Genomic DNA, 15,256 nt, shown 5'->3' with positions numbered 1-15,256 from the left:
TTTCTGTACAAATTGTAAATAGCCCTTCGTTCCCTGAAATTTACCCCTGCCACCTTCGAAATCTGAAAGAGACTATTCCAGTCAACACTGTCAAAAGCATTCTCTAAGTCTACAAATGCTAGAAATGTAGGTTTGCCTTCCCTTAATCTAGCTTCTAAGATAAGTCGTAGGGTCAGTATTGCCTCGCGGGTTCCGATATTTCTACAGATCCAAACTGATCTTCCCTGAGGTCGCTTCAACTAGTTTTTCCATTCGTCTGTAAAGAATTCGCGTTAGTATTTTGCAGCTGTGATTTATTAAACTGTTTGTTCGGTAATTCTCACATCTGTCAGCACCTGCTTTCTTTGTGATTTGATGTATTATATTCTTCTTGAGGTCTGAGGGTATTTCGCCTGTCTCATACATCTTGCACACCAGATGCTAGAGTTTTGTCAGGACTGGCTCTCCCATGGCCGTCAGTAGTTCTAATGGAATGTTGTCTACTCCCAGGGCCTTGTTTCGACTCAGGTCGTTCAGTGCTTTCTCAAACTCTTCACGCAGTATCTTATCTCCCATTTCGTCTTCATCTATATTCTCTTCCATTTCCGTAATATTGTCCTCAAGTACATCGCCCTTGTATAGACCCTCTATATACTCCTTCCACCTTTCTGCTTACCCTTCTTTGCTTATTACTGGGGTTCCATCTGGGGCTCTTGAAATTCATACAAGTGGTTCTCGTTTCTCCAGAGGTCTCTCTAAATATGTATATAAGCATGGACATTACACTTTTATAAATTTTTTAAGTTTTTCATGACTTTATGAAGAAGCAAATGTTAATAATTAAAAATTTTCAGTAAGTATTCTATGTTGTGCATCATATGTGAGATTTTACATTTTGTAGATTCTAGGTGATTATTAAGATGAATTCTATATTTTATAAGTCACTTGACTGATTTTTTAAAAATTAGAGATATTTGATTAACTTATCGGATTTTAAAAAGTTGACTAAATACATAATATTTGCAATATTCAGCTGATTATAATAACCAACTGATTTATAACTTAATATTTTAATTTAGAACATGATCTAAACACATGAACGTGTATTATTAAACAAAAGTACACTGTTTAAAAAAATCACATCTGAAAGTAAGTAAATAAATAGAATGTATTAGTTAACACAAGTTAAATACTTTTAAAAAATCAAATTGTGAAGGTAAGTAAATAAATAAGTAAATTGTATTAGTTAAGAAAGTACATTATTTATAAATATTGACATTGTGAATTAAAGTATATAAATAAAATGTATTAGTTAAGAAAGTACATTATCTTAAAAAATCTTATTGTGAACATAACTAAATTAATTACAATATATTAATTGATGAAGTACATTACCACAATAAAGCTAGCACCACTACTGCCAGCTAAATAAAAGATTATAACTACTGAAGGCACTAACTACTGATAGGCATAGTTAGTAAATGAAAGATTTTGATAGAGAACAAACAATGTATTTACTTTAATAGTGGTGAAAAATCATAATATATATAGCAGTTCATGACATTCAGTCTTACAAATTTACTGTCTCTGATGGACACACTTCCAGATCATCCGTTCTCAAAACTCCACCATTTCTCTCCCCACATCCACCACTGCTGGCTGCTCACCTCCAACTGCGCAACGCTACACGCTGTTAACATCCAACTGCCCAACACTACAATAGCATATACTCCAACAATGCAAACCAACCACAGCCTTCACACAGCAGAGTCAGTGATTTTCATATGGAGCACTATGTAGCGTTACCAACATAAAAACCTAAGCAGCCTACTTACAGAGTTTCACAGCAGCTGTACGCTAACTGATCAGTGAGAGGCTACTATTCCTACACTTAAGTGATAGTTCGCTGTCCTATCTGCTTATGTGTGCGTGTGTGTGTGAGAGAGAGAGAGAGTGAGAGAGAGAGAGGGAGAGATCAGATTTGTTAGTACTTTTTCTTAATTTATGTTCAGTCTTCGTTGTATATTTTTGCTGCAAAAAGTTTCTTTGTTGTTGTTAGCGCATTCAGTCACCAAATTCGGGAGGAATTGACTGGAGAGCTGGAGGCTGAATCAGGGTTGGTTGATGGTAGTTTGCAGCCCCCTCAGATCATGGAACAGCATCGAGCTGCGATTCGAGCGAGGTGGCGCAGTGGTTAGACACCGGACTCGCATTCGGGAGGACGACGGTTCAATCCTGTGTCCGGCCATCCTGATTTAGGTTTTCCGTGATTTCCCTAAATCGCTCCAGGCAAATGCCGGGATGGTTCCTTTCAAAGGGCACGGCCGACTTTCATCCCCGTCCTTCCCTAATCCGATGAGACCGATGACCTCGCTGTCTGGTCTCCTTCCCCAAACCAACCAACCAGCTGCGATTCCAACAGCACATCAGCTGTGTAAGTATATAATTTATAGTTTAAATTTCTTAGTATATATTTATGTTAGTAGAAATTTACAATTCTCATTTCTTGTTACAGTACATGATCTCAATGAGACTGACTGGATGCTGGAGCTTATAGGCAAGCAGATCAATGCGTCTGAGCAGTGTCCAGCGGAAATTCCACCATGTATGTACATATTCTCGTTAAAAAAAGGTTCTTAGTGTTATATTTAATATATTTGCGTCCCCACTGTGTCTGCCTTTAAATCGAAATGTTCTTGCTGTTGTAGTGATTCTGAGGAGGGCGAGGGGTGTATTACAGCACCCCTAATAAACCTATCATAACAGTCATGTAAGTACATGTGCATTTATCAAATCGGATTTCGTAGTATATTCTCATTCGTAGAAAAGAAAAGTTTCCAACTCGTCTTCATGTCGTTGTTGTGGTTGTTACAGCTTCTTTAGGGGATCTGGACCAGTGAGTGCATGATGATGAAATGTCAAAGTGGGTGAAGTAAATGGAGTGGGATCTGCGATTCCATGGAACCCAATTACCAATGCCGGACTGGGTGGAGGGAGTCCCTGATGACTTAGGGATATGGTTTCATCACGGAGGCAAGATGATTTTGGTAATTATCTTTATGTATATCATATATGTATAGGGTGATTTTTTCCACTGTGTACAAGCTCTAGGGATTCATCAATGAGAGGATACAGAACAAAAAGTGTCTAATAAACCTGTATCTGGAAATGCTTGGTTTCCCTACTACAGACCATTTGTTCAGGCATACATTGTTACAGAGACTGCAGCCTAATACACGCTATACCATGCAGTTACAGTTACAGTATGTGTTGAAAATGATTTCCATGTGCCTCAATGCATGCATGTACAGTCTGTAGCATGTTCTGGCTCACATGTTCACATCAGACAGGCTGCATCCAAACAGCGTTGAAGGCAGCATGAATAAACTGCTCCAGTATCTCCCCATCTGGAATGGGCACTGCATACACTACACTTTTGAGATGGTCTCATAACCAAAAGTTGCACAAATTGGGATCCAGTGAATGAGCAGGCCATGCAACTGGACCCCCTCGTCTGATGCATTGGCCAGAGAAGCCACGATTGAGCTGCATCCGGACATTAATTGCGTAGTGGGCTGGAGCACCATCATGTAGCAGCCACATAACCCTTGTAATTATCAGTGGCACTTCTTTCAGCAGAAGAGGCAGTGTTGTCCACCAGAAATGCTGGAAGTTCCGACCTGTTAGGCAATGTGGAAAGAAGATACAGTCGCCATTTATCTAGGCCCACACATTCTGACTACACTAATGCCAATGATCTGCTGTCATCATACCGTAGGGGTCCTGCATACTATCCCACAGATGACTGTTATAAAAATTGAAGATACCAATCTGTGTAAAGATGGCGTCACCCATGAATAGAATGGGTGACACAAATCCCAGAATCGAGGTTGCTTGATTAAGAAACCAGGGACAAAACTGCTCCCGATGTGGAAAGTCTGTCAGTAGTAAGCCCTGTAAGTACTGTAAAAACATAATGGTAGTAACAATTGTCATGGAGAATATTCCACAGTCATCTGGCAGGCTAACTCTCTGGTACTGACACGACAGTCGCCTTCCACAGTGTTAAGCACATTTTCCTCAAAGTCTGGTGTCTGAACATTTTGGGTATATCCTTCATGATTTCCTGCTTCCTGAAACGACCCTGTCTCAAACAAACGGCGAAATTCTGTTACAAACATTGAATGTGGTTGATGTCAGTGGGGATGGGTCTCCTGATACAACCTTGGTGCCTGCCACCTACTGACATTTGTCTTTCCGTAAGTAAACAACATGTTGGCAAAGTCTTGATTCGAATATGGATCCATTGTGTACAAAATAGTTTCACATCCACTACAAGGTTAATCATCAAGAGAAGTGAATTGGAGACAACATTAGCAATTACTATGGCAGCAGATGGTGCTAGGGTATGACACATGAGGAACAGTACCACCCTCTAGGAGGAAACCATGCATACTATATCTGTGACTGCATGGTACAGCACGTATTAGACCTCGGTTTCTGTAACAAAGTTTGATTGAATAAATTGTCTCTAGCATGATAACCATGCCTTTTTGGGTGTAAGTTCATTAGACCTTTTCTGCTCTGTATCCTCTCATTGTTTGGTCTCTAGAGTTTATGTATGGTGGAAAAAATTATACTGTATATATGTTTGTCTCTCTCTCTCTCTCTCTCCCTCGGTCTTTCTCTCTCTCTCTCTCTCTCTCTCTCTCTCTCTCTCTCTCTCCCTCTCTCTCTATCTCTCTCTCTCTCTCTCTCTCTCTCTCTCTACATAGCTACACCTTCACAGCATATTGTGGTGTAGATGCAAAGGCAGGCAGCAAAATGAACAAAATGTGATCCTGTCCATTGCACACCTCCCCTGCAGGACGAGGCTTGCAGCTACACAGACCACTTGTGGAGCGGCAGCTTGATAATAATAATTATTAGTCATTATCAGTCATAGGAAATCATAAGTTGGAATATTGTGAGCCGTCTTTTACGAGAGCCTGGAAACTATTTCTGTTGTCAGCCAGGAAGTATGGAGAACATACTGACCATAGTTCCCAGTCTGCAAGAAGGCATTCTTGTCCAGCCCACTGAATAAAATGTTCCTATTCTCTGCTTACTCAGCGGGATCAGGACAATGATTACAAAAGAAAATTTTGAGTTCTAATTGACAGATATACACTATGTGATCAAAAGTACCCAGACACCAGGCTGAAAATGACTTACGAGTTAGTGGCACCCTCCATTGGTAATGTTGGAATTCAATATGGTGTTGGCCCACTCTTAGCCTTGATGACAGCTTCCGATCTTGCAGGCATACGTTCAGTTAGGTGCTGGAAGGTTTCTTCAGGAATAGCAGCCCAATCTTCACGGAGTGCTGCACTGAGGAGAGGTATCAATGTCGGTCCATGACACCTCGCATTCCAAAACATCCCAAAGGTGTTCTATAGGATTCTGTGCAGACCACGCAATAACAGAGATATTAATGTTGTGTAACCACTCGGCCACAAGTATCGGGACAATGTTCATATGAGTGCACCCTGCATTGTTGCCACATGTATCCAAGATGGTGGCGTTGACGTCGTCCAAGATGGCGGCATCTAGACTTGGCAACAGCGCGTGATATCATCTAAGGTGTCGACTGTGACGTCATTCAAGATGGCAGTTTTTGGCGGGAAGAAGGTCACCTCCACTAACCTAACCCCTAACCCAGAAAAACGGCGGGAAGTTCAAATTCCAACAGGATAATGCATCACACGACTGTTATCTCTACTAAGCTAAGAAAATCGTGGGAAGACAGCTCACCTGGCCTACTTCTACTAACCTAACTCACCTGACGGCACTTCTTCCTATGAACTGGCGCCAAGTTCGAATTTTGAAGGTAAACAAAGGTCAATTCGCATATCTCTACTAAGTGAAGAAAAAGGTGTGAAAGAAAGGACACTTGGACTAACCTCAGTCACCTGACCGCCAACTCGTCCTAAGGTTTCGTGGGAAAATGACTTGGACATAAGTCTTTATTTAAACAATTCCATGCAGTATGGCCATTCAGTGTGTTCACCATGAAGTCTCGACTCCAACTGACTTAGTACACAGCGCCACCATCAGAGGACGCCGTCGTCCAAAATGGCGGCCACGATTTCAGGTGATGACGCAAGTACCATTATCCAAAATGGTGGCAAACAGTGTATTCAACCCTAGGTCTAGACCTGGTACCCAGTACTGGCACCAGAGGGCGTTACCGTGACGTCAGCTGATGATGCAAGTACCGTTACCCAACATGGCGGCAATTTTTTTTCTCCACTCAGATATCCCGAATTGGTGGTGTACATTCAGTCTCTGCTTGGCTGTCGTTTTCAAACCAGGACACAGCAGCTTTCAATAGCTGCCTTACATGTAGACATTTGATGGAGGACTGTAGCCACAGTTCACTACATGAGGTATGGAAGAGTATGATAATGGAGGAGTATAGGACGAATAAGTACAAGAATTCTATTCAGCAGATTGCGACAAAGCGGAGGGATGGACACAGGATAGGTCTCGTTACCAGCACTTACTCATGCACATGCGCAATCTGCCCAGATATTCATCATGAAGCATTCACTCTCCCAAAATGCAAGAGACGTACAGTTGATGTCAATTCGCTTTGGTGTGAACATATTTGTATACGCCATATATATAACATTGAAGAGCAGCTGCTCACCCCCATCCTTGTGGTAGTGCCAAATGTGTTCTATCGACCAGCTATTGGTGTTTGAGCAGGATGAGTTTAAAAGCTATGTTGCTTGTAAGCATACAGCTGAGGACTGACTTATAGCCTCCTTGTGGTTGGTCTCGGGAGGGATGAAGGCTAAGGCAGAAAACCCTGAAAGAAAATCTGGAGTGGGGCCCCAAAGGCGGTTGGAAGGTGTACTACGTCCCCTTTCGGCAGCTCCTGCAACCGAAGTGATACGAGACGTATTGGCTTGCCTTTCCTCTGGATATTATCATTTAGGTTGAGAGGGAGACCGTGATGATTGGGCAACTCACGTGTCTGCATATTTATCGCTCAGGCCTGTAGCATCTTGGAGAGGACACTTCAGCGACGTCCAGGGACTTCGGCACAACACGGGAAGAGGCAGTTACCGATTATAAGCTCTGTCTGATTGGCGTAAGACAGTTAAAAACGCCCTTCTGGACTGTACTGTGCCACCATCCGGTGGAACAGAGCGAATTATTGATTTGAAAATATGCTCCTCAAGTGGCACTGTCAGCATCCTAAATGTGTACGCTCCTACCTTATCATCCAGCATGGAAGAGAAGGATGTGTTTTATGACTTACTCAGTGACAGAATAGCCAAGGTACCTAGCACCGAGACACTGTATATTCTAGGGGACTTTAATGCTAGAGTTGGATCAGATAACGACATATGGCCGAATTGCCTGGGACATCATGGGGTGCGAAAAATGAATGAAAATGGCCAGAGACTGCTTAAAGTTTGCTGCTTTTATGGACTCTGTATCACAAACACATATTTCCAGCTTACGGATCAACACAAGGTGTCTTGGAGACACCCGCACTCTCATCACTGGCATCAACTTGACTTAGTCATAGCTAGGCGTACTGGTCTCAAAAATGTGCTACTGATACGAAGTTATCATAGTGCTGATTGCAACACAGACCGCGCCCTAGTGGCGTGCACATTGAGGCTCACTCCTAAGAAACGTCACCACGCTAAACCGAGAGGTCATCCCCGTACCAACACAGATCATGTTCATGACACACAAAGAAAGCAGGATTTTACCAGTAATTTTGAAAGTGCTTTCCCAGGAAACGTGCAAGCAGAAAGGAATGTTGATAAGAAATGGGTAAAACTCTCGGGTGCAATCTACAACTCAGCAGTATTGGCCTATGGAATGAAAGGAAAAAGAAATAAGGACTGGTACGAGCAAAATTTGGAAGAAATGGAAGCAGTCACTGAGGCTAAACGGAAAGCCCTGCTTGCTTACAAAAGAAACCCAAATGAAAGAACTCGAGATGACCTACGAAAAGCAAAGAACAGGGCACAGCAAACATCCAGGAGATGCGCAAATAACTACTGGCTGAATTTATGTGCAGGTATACAGAAAGCGGCCGACTCTGGGAATGCTAAGGCAATGTACGATGGTATTAAGAAAGCAGTTGGACCAACTGTCAGAAAAACAGCTCCTCTGAAGCCCAAGACAGGTGAAGTCATTACTGATAAAGGCAAACAAATGGAACGCTGGGTTGAACACTACCTCGAGTTGTATGCAGCCGAGAATGAAGTTAGCAAGGATGCATGTGACGCCATCAAACAAATGCCAGTTATGGAAGAACTAGATGCAATGCCTACTATGGAAGAACTTAGTAGAGAAATAGATTCTCTTGCTAACGGAAAGGCCCCAGGCGAAGATGGGATACCTGCAGAGGTTATTAAGTATAACAAGTCTGTTCGTCTCAAACATTTATATTCACTTATCACAACCAGCTGGGAAGAAGGTTATGTCCCGATGAGTATGCGGAATTCGAGGATAGTTACTCTATATAAACAGAAAGGGAACAGAAATGACTGTAACAATTACCGAGGCATTTCATTACTAAATGTAGCCGGGAAAGCTTATGCAAGAGTCATCCTAATGCGATTACAGATCTTAGTTTCCAGAATCTACCCAGAATCTCAGTGTGGCTTCAGGCCCAGCCAATCAACTGTAGATATGATCTTCTCCTTAAGACAGCTACAAGAGAAATGTCGTGAGCAGCAGAGGTCACTGTATATTGCTTTCATTGACCTTGTTAAAGCGTTTGATTTAGTGAGCAGAAATGGGCTTTTCAAACTGTTGCAGAAGATTGGATGGATGCCGGCCGGAGTGGCCGTGCAGTTATAGGCGCTACAGTCTGGAACCGCGTGACCGCTACGGTCGCAGATTCGAATCCTGCCTCGGGCATTAATGTGTGATGTCCTTAGGTTAGTTAGGTTTAAGTAGTTCTAAGTTCTAGGGGACTGATGACCACAGTAGTTAAGTCCCATAGTGCTCAGAGGCATTTTTTAGAAGATTGAATGCCCACCTAAACTACTGCAGATAATTGTCTCTGTCCATGAGAAAACACATGCAATAATTTGCTTCAACGGTAAAACATCAGAAGCATTCCCTATTTGCCTTTGAAGACTATGAGGAGGGAGTGTATCTACATACGTGGTCTGATGGAAATCTTTCCAACACTGCTCGCCTCAAGGCCAAGACCAAAGTAAATACAGTTGTTATCCATGAGTTGTTATATGCGAACGATGCAGCTCTAGTAGCGAACACAGAAGATGAGCTGCAGTATATAATCAACAAATTGTCAAATTCCTGTGAAAAGTTTGGTCTACTCATCAGCCTTCAAAAGACTAAGATCATGGAGCAGAGCACTACCAACCTTCCATCCATTAGCATTAATGGCAATCCTCTCCAGATAGTTGATGACTTTACCTACTTGGGATCCACAATATGTAGCAACTTGTCCATGGACACTGAACTTACTAACAGAATCGCAAAGGCATCATCTGCCATGGCTAGACTGAAAAACAGAGTATGGAACAACGGACTGCTTACCACAAAAACTAAATTAAAAGTCTACAACGCTTGTGTTATAAGCACCCTTCTCTATAGCTGTGAGACATGGACAACTCTATCTGGGCATGAATCTCGACTCAACAGCTTCCATCTCCGCTGTCTTTGGAAGATCCTTCAGATCTCTTGGAGAGATAGAGTACCTAACACCGAAGTCTTTCATCGTGCAAGCACAACCAGCATCTTTGTGCTCCTGAGTCATCGACGTCTAAAATGGTTGGGACACGTCAGGCGCATGGATCCTGAACGGATACCGAAACAGCTGCTGTACGGCGAACTTCAGGAAGGTGTGAAGCCAGTGGGACGACCGCATCTTCGTTTCAAGGGATGTCTGCATGAGAGACCTGACCAAGACCAGAATCAATCCAAGTCGCTGGGAAAGCATTGCAGATGACCATGTCAAGTGGCGAGTAACTGTGCGCAACGGTGTCAAGCTCTCAGAGGACGAACGCAGACAGGAACAAATCAGGAAGAGGACAAAGCGAAGAGACAGAGCGGCTTCTGTGCGGAGTCCCTCAAATTTCACATGTCCAAACTGCAGTAGGGACTGCCACTCTCGAGTGGAACTTTTTAGCCACAGCAGACGCTGCAGACTCTGAACCAAGCATGCTACACCATCATCCCTCAAGGTTGGACGGATGCCATTTATTATTATTATTTATATGTAGAATGGAAGTGCGCAATAATGGTCGAACATATGAAGAGGAAGAATACGGTCATGCAAATCAATCCTTTGCAACCAGATGCTTTAAAGATGCGTTACCCAACTCATGGAAACATCTGCTACTGTTGGAACTGCCTGCATTTTCTAAAAGCACCATATAAACTCCCAACCCACAAGAGACGACTGCCTCCAATCCAGCACACCAAAGAACGGATCTAGTTCACGAGCTCGCACTTCGATAGGTCACGTGATCATGCGATTCAGCCAACAGGAATATGGCTTCATGATGACGTAGGTGGATGGTATATAAGGAGGACTCAGCAGGTGCTCGATCTCTGTCCTGGTCAGTCAGTCAGTGAAGATGATGCGTCAGTCACCACAGCAGCAGCAGCAGCAGCAGCAGAATAGGAAGAGGAAGCAGCAGAAAAGTAAATATCTATTTCTTAATATTGTTATTATTATTATTTCTGTAGCAGCAGCATATAACGCTTATGAATATTCTTCTTTGGCCGGTAGCTGCATCCGTGACGTCAGTATTAGCAGGGTCCAACCTGTCAGGTTCCGTCCACGTGGTGGCCTAGGACTCTTCCACGCAGGATCCTGTAGTACAGCTTCTCAGCATGCTGGAGCAGGATAGGGAGGTGCTAATTTCAGTGCCAGAGACTGTGCTTGAGGTGGCTTCACAGTACAGGACTCCTTCACGCGTCGTCCTTTAATCATCGTACAAGAGACATACAACCATCAGTGCACGAACAGCTGGCTAACCGTGCTGATGTGGATGCGAAGATATCGACCCTCAGTTGACCGCAACCTTTACTATTCGACTCATGCTATGTGTTAACGGTTAGTGGCTCAAAACGTCTTCATCCAGCACTTGAAGATTCACAAGACGGTATCCTGTCAGCTGCGTTAGTGCTCGAAAATATGCCGAAAAATATGAAAGTGCGGTTTTCAGACTATAAGTAGGCTTAAATCTGTTGCGTAAATACATACATCAAGAAGCATATGACTACCGAATATGCTGCATTCCATTCCTACCAGGACATGTACTGCGGCAGTCTAACTGTGAGTATTCTATCAATGTATGACGATGCTACACTAAGAATTAGAAGTGTTGAGGGTCACAGTATTATGATGCAGCACTCGACTGTTGATAACTTGTTCAACCTACACATGGTGGTAACTAGTACGATAGAAAGACTAAATAGATGGCGTCCATATGTTCAAGTAGTATACAGTGACATCATTAACTGGCTTCGCACATGCAGCGTTCACACAGAAGATATATATCGTTGTTTTAGTACCTGTATAACTGCAGTGCCGATGTCTTTTGCTATTCCTCGAATAGGCGTTGAAAATGTTGAACTCAAATGTACTGATGGAATACCAGACTATCAGAATGCGCCGATAACATTACGAGAAATACGTGCTGAATTTCAGAATGCAAGAAGAGGCTATTTTCCAAATACTGTACCGCTGCCGCAGCGATTAAAGAAGAATCAAGGTATTTTTTGGATGCTGATGATAGTTGTAGAAGGTGAATAAATAAATATATTTACAATCTTAAATTTGTTTTTGTGTTTTTATTTCTCTAGACAAAGTGTCACACAAGTTAGTACGGGTTTATGTTCGTTAATGTATGTGACACTCTTCCATTGAAATATACCACTTGGAGTTGATTCTATCGTGTAGCCGTTGTAGTTCAATTGCTAGGGTGACTGCGCTATAGTGGCTACACAAACGCACATATTGTTTATCATATAAATGTCTATTGCACGCCAGTACCTAACACCGTCGGTATCATGGCAGGCTGGGTGAAGCCCCCTGGCCGCAAGGACTTTGTTGTAGATGACTGGTCCTGTTACGATGACGAAGACCAGAAGAGCAGAAAAAAGAAAAAGAAGAATGGAGCACTCCTTCCTGACAGCATACGAGCGATAATTGTAGGTCCTTCCAACTGTGGTAAGACAAATGTCCTCATGGCTCTGTTAATGCACATAGGCGGAGTCCGTTTCAAGTACCTTTTCGTTTTCCTTAAAACACTCTTTCAACGCCAGTACCAATTACTGCAGAAAATATTAGATGCAATAGATGGTGTAACGTACAGAGCTTTCAGTGAAAGAGATAAAGCCTAACACTGTCTTCATTTTTAAATGATAATTAAATCACCGAGGGCACAGCGGATAGTGAGACTGCAGGGACTTATCCCTTGCAAGCTTCCCGTGAGACCCACATTTCTACCTGTCCTCAACCCACATTCGTAGTGTTCCTAATAGATATTTGCCCATCCACTCATTGCTCGCGCCAGACTGAGCTGTCAAGTCCCGTAAGAGTTTCGGCAAAGCGTGCGCATTCGCACAGAAGAAGGTCAATGGCTCCCGAAAGTACAGATACCATTGATGACCGTGCAACTTCTCAAAAATGAAATCATAATTAAATCGAAATCCTTAGCTGTCGACAGGTGTTGTTGATATACATCAATGGGGACTCGAACGCGGGATCTCCTGCTTACATGGCAGACGCTCTATCCATCCTTTTTTTCTGTTTGAAAACGAAAGGGAAATGGATGGAATTCCACTGATGAGGAAGGAGAAATAAACATTTTCTCCAATTTGTGGTGTGAGTAGAATTAACAAAAGTATGTGTTATTTGCAGCCCTCCGTTGCGCAATATAACATGAAATTTCTTCTTGATATTTCTTCTTTCCAAAGTGGTAAACAGAAAAACGTATATGACACAAATGACTATTACTTCGTTATTGAAGGAAATTTGCTCTTCTGTTCTGTCAGGGAAAGGAAATGTAATAATATTTAAATGGAAAATAAAACTGCCTTCTGCAGTGGTAAGTGCTTGGAATAATATCGTAAATTCCGACGATAACGAAACTGTCAGGAAGCAACTAGGATTCCTTATATGGATAGGTGTTAACTTCTACTATCCGGAACACTGGATTTGAAGTATTTAACCGTTGATTATGATGTGTAGCATATTTTCAAATAATCTCCTGTAGTCACGATGTTGGTTTATTTTGAGCTGTTCAGTTTCGATGTAAGAGTAATAATCTAGGAAAGTAGCATGCCTATTCTGCGTAATGAACGATGCTGTATGGCCCATGATCCACGTTGCAGCGTTGCTTTTTGTTTGCGGATACCTCAGTGTTTGTGGCTGAATGATCTCTAAAAGGTCTACACTATTGGGTGTCCTGCGGTCATCTCCGACAATCTTTGAAGAAGAATTGTAGTAATTTCTTCTACAGGTTCGCACGTGAGCCTATGAATTCGTGTATCGACTCTCCCACATGAGTCACAGTTGGGCGTCGGATGAAGACCTGTCTTACGTAGTTTATCATTCGTTGCTACTTGATCGTTGACTGTGAGATAACAGTCGGATATGACGCGTGACGGTAACATGTTGCTATGCACATTCCGCCATACTATACTCTATATTATATGTGGATATTTGTCTTCGAGACGATTCCTGTGATTTGTTGTCATGAGAAGGCTATGAAGTTTCCTGTTGGCCAGACTGCCGGTATCGACGATGTTGTATCGGATGTAGCTCAGTTCCATGTTGTACAGTCGCACATGTCGGTAATAAAACGGAATGCCGGTGATATCAACGTGTGAGTCAAGGCTATGAGGCTCCCATCGCTGGATGAGGTTTGTGATGATACTGGTCTTCCAGGTATGAACTTCCTTCCTGATGCGATTTAGGGTAGGGTGACACATTTTTTGTGTACCTTAATGAGTTTAAGGCCACCTTTGGACACAGGTAAAGTTAATGTATCAAACTGAACTTTAAAAATGTGCCCCCTAAAAAGAAACCAGCATAGTGCTTGTTGTATACTCTTCGCTAGATGGTCGGATACAGGAAGAATTTGCGCCAAATAATTCATCTTGCTTGTAATGGCGATCCCTATGGTCTTAACTTTCTGTGGTATGTTCAAATCACGGTCGGAGTTGAGTATCAAAGCAGCACGTAATTTATTAAGCATTTGTGGCCAGTTCTTCGTCAGGAATTTGTCTGGGTTGGGCTCAAAGGTTACGCCGAGGGTTTCATGAAAATCCTTTACATTGCAACACGTAACATGTGATATATCTCCGATACCGCCTCCGATGGGCAAAGCTGTGGTTGTAGTTCTATTTAATATTGCTCCTGAAAGAAACGTGAATGCTTGTAAAAGAATTTCTGCTTACATAAGTAGTTGTGACGATGAAACAGCTATGCATATATCTCAGCATACGCAATGCATGGGATAGTAACAGAATCGATGCTAAGCCCAATCCCACAGTGCACTCAGTTGTGCAGTAGCAGCTGTACTGCAAAATCATTGACAGAGGACATCCTTGTCGGATGGATTCAAAAATATGGTTCAAATGGCTCTGAGCACTATGGGACTTAACATCTGAGGTCATCAGTCCCCTAGAACTTAGAACTACTTAAACCTAACTAACCTAAGGACATCACAAACATCCATGCCCGAGGCAGGATTCAAATCTGCGACCGTAGCAGTCGTCGGATCGATTGCCCAATGGAAACTTCTTTTGTAAAATGGCCATTAATGATAATTCTGGAAGAGACGTTTGTTCTAAGTCTGCTAATTAATTCTATGAGATGAGGTCCAAAACCTTGTTTTTCCATTCTTTTAAAGAGGAAGTCATGACATACACGATCATACGCCTTCTCAAAATCTAGAAAGATCAGAGCGCATTTTCTTTGGTTTCAGCATATGAACCGATGATGTCCCTCAAATCCTCAAATCACAAGCAGCTGAGATTGCACTTCGGCGTTGCACGGCACTGTATTGGTAACTATCTAAATCCTCGTGCACAACGGTTTGCATCCGAAGCTTAATTGATCTGGTAATGATTTTGAAATCGGCGTTCAGGAGTGTGATAGGTGACATGTTTCCTACCTTCCTGCTGTCACCTTTTTTCGGTAAGGGCAGGATGATACCTTTCGTGAATGCCTTGGGTATTACTTCCAGGTGCCAGATTTCATTCGCTATCTCGA

The 15,256-nt window shown here is 42.6% G+C and overlaps 1 protein-coding gene across 1 annotated transcript; it reads left to right on the top strand.

The window, feature by feature from the left end:
* Window positions 1-7,257: 7,257 nt before the first annotated feature.
* Window positions 7,258-10,462, top strand: LOC124722589. Its single transcript, XM_047247725.1, has 2 exons — window positions 7,258-8,482; window positions 10,248-10,462. The coding sequence occupies exons 1-2, from the start codon at window positions 7,258-7,260 to the stop codon at window positions 10,460-10,462; spliced, it is 1,440 nt and encodes a 479-aa protein (XP_047103681.1).
* Window positions 10,463-15,256: the final 4,794 nt, after the last annotated feature.

This window comes from Schistocerca piceifrons, chromosome X (assembly GCF_021461385.2).
Source record: "Schistocerca piceifrons isolate TAMUIC-IGC-003096 chromosome X, iqSchPice1.1, whole genome shotgun sequence".
Taxonomy (NCBI): Eukaryota; Metazoa; Arthropoda; class Insecta; order Orthoptera; family Acrididae; genus Schistocerca; species Schistocerca piceifrons.
The sequence above is the reverse complement of the archived record's forward strand: the minus strand, read 5'-3'. Positions and strand labels throughout refer to the sequence as shown.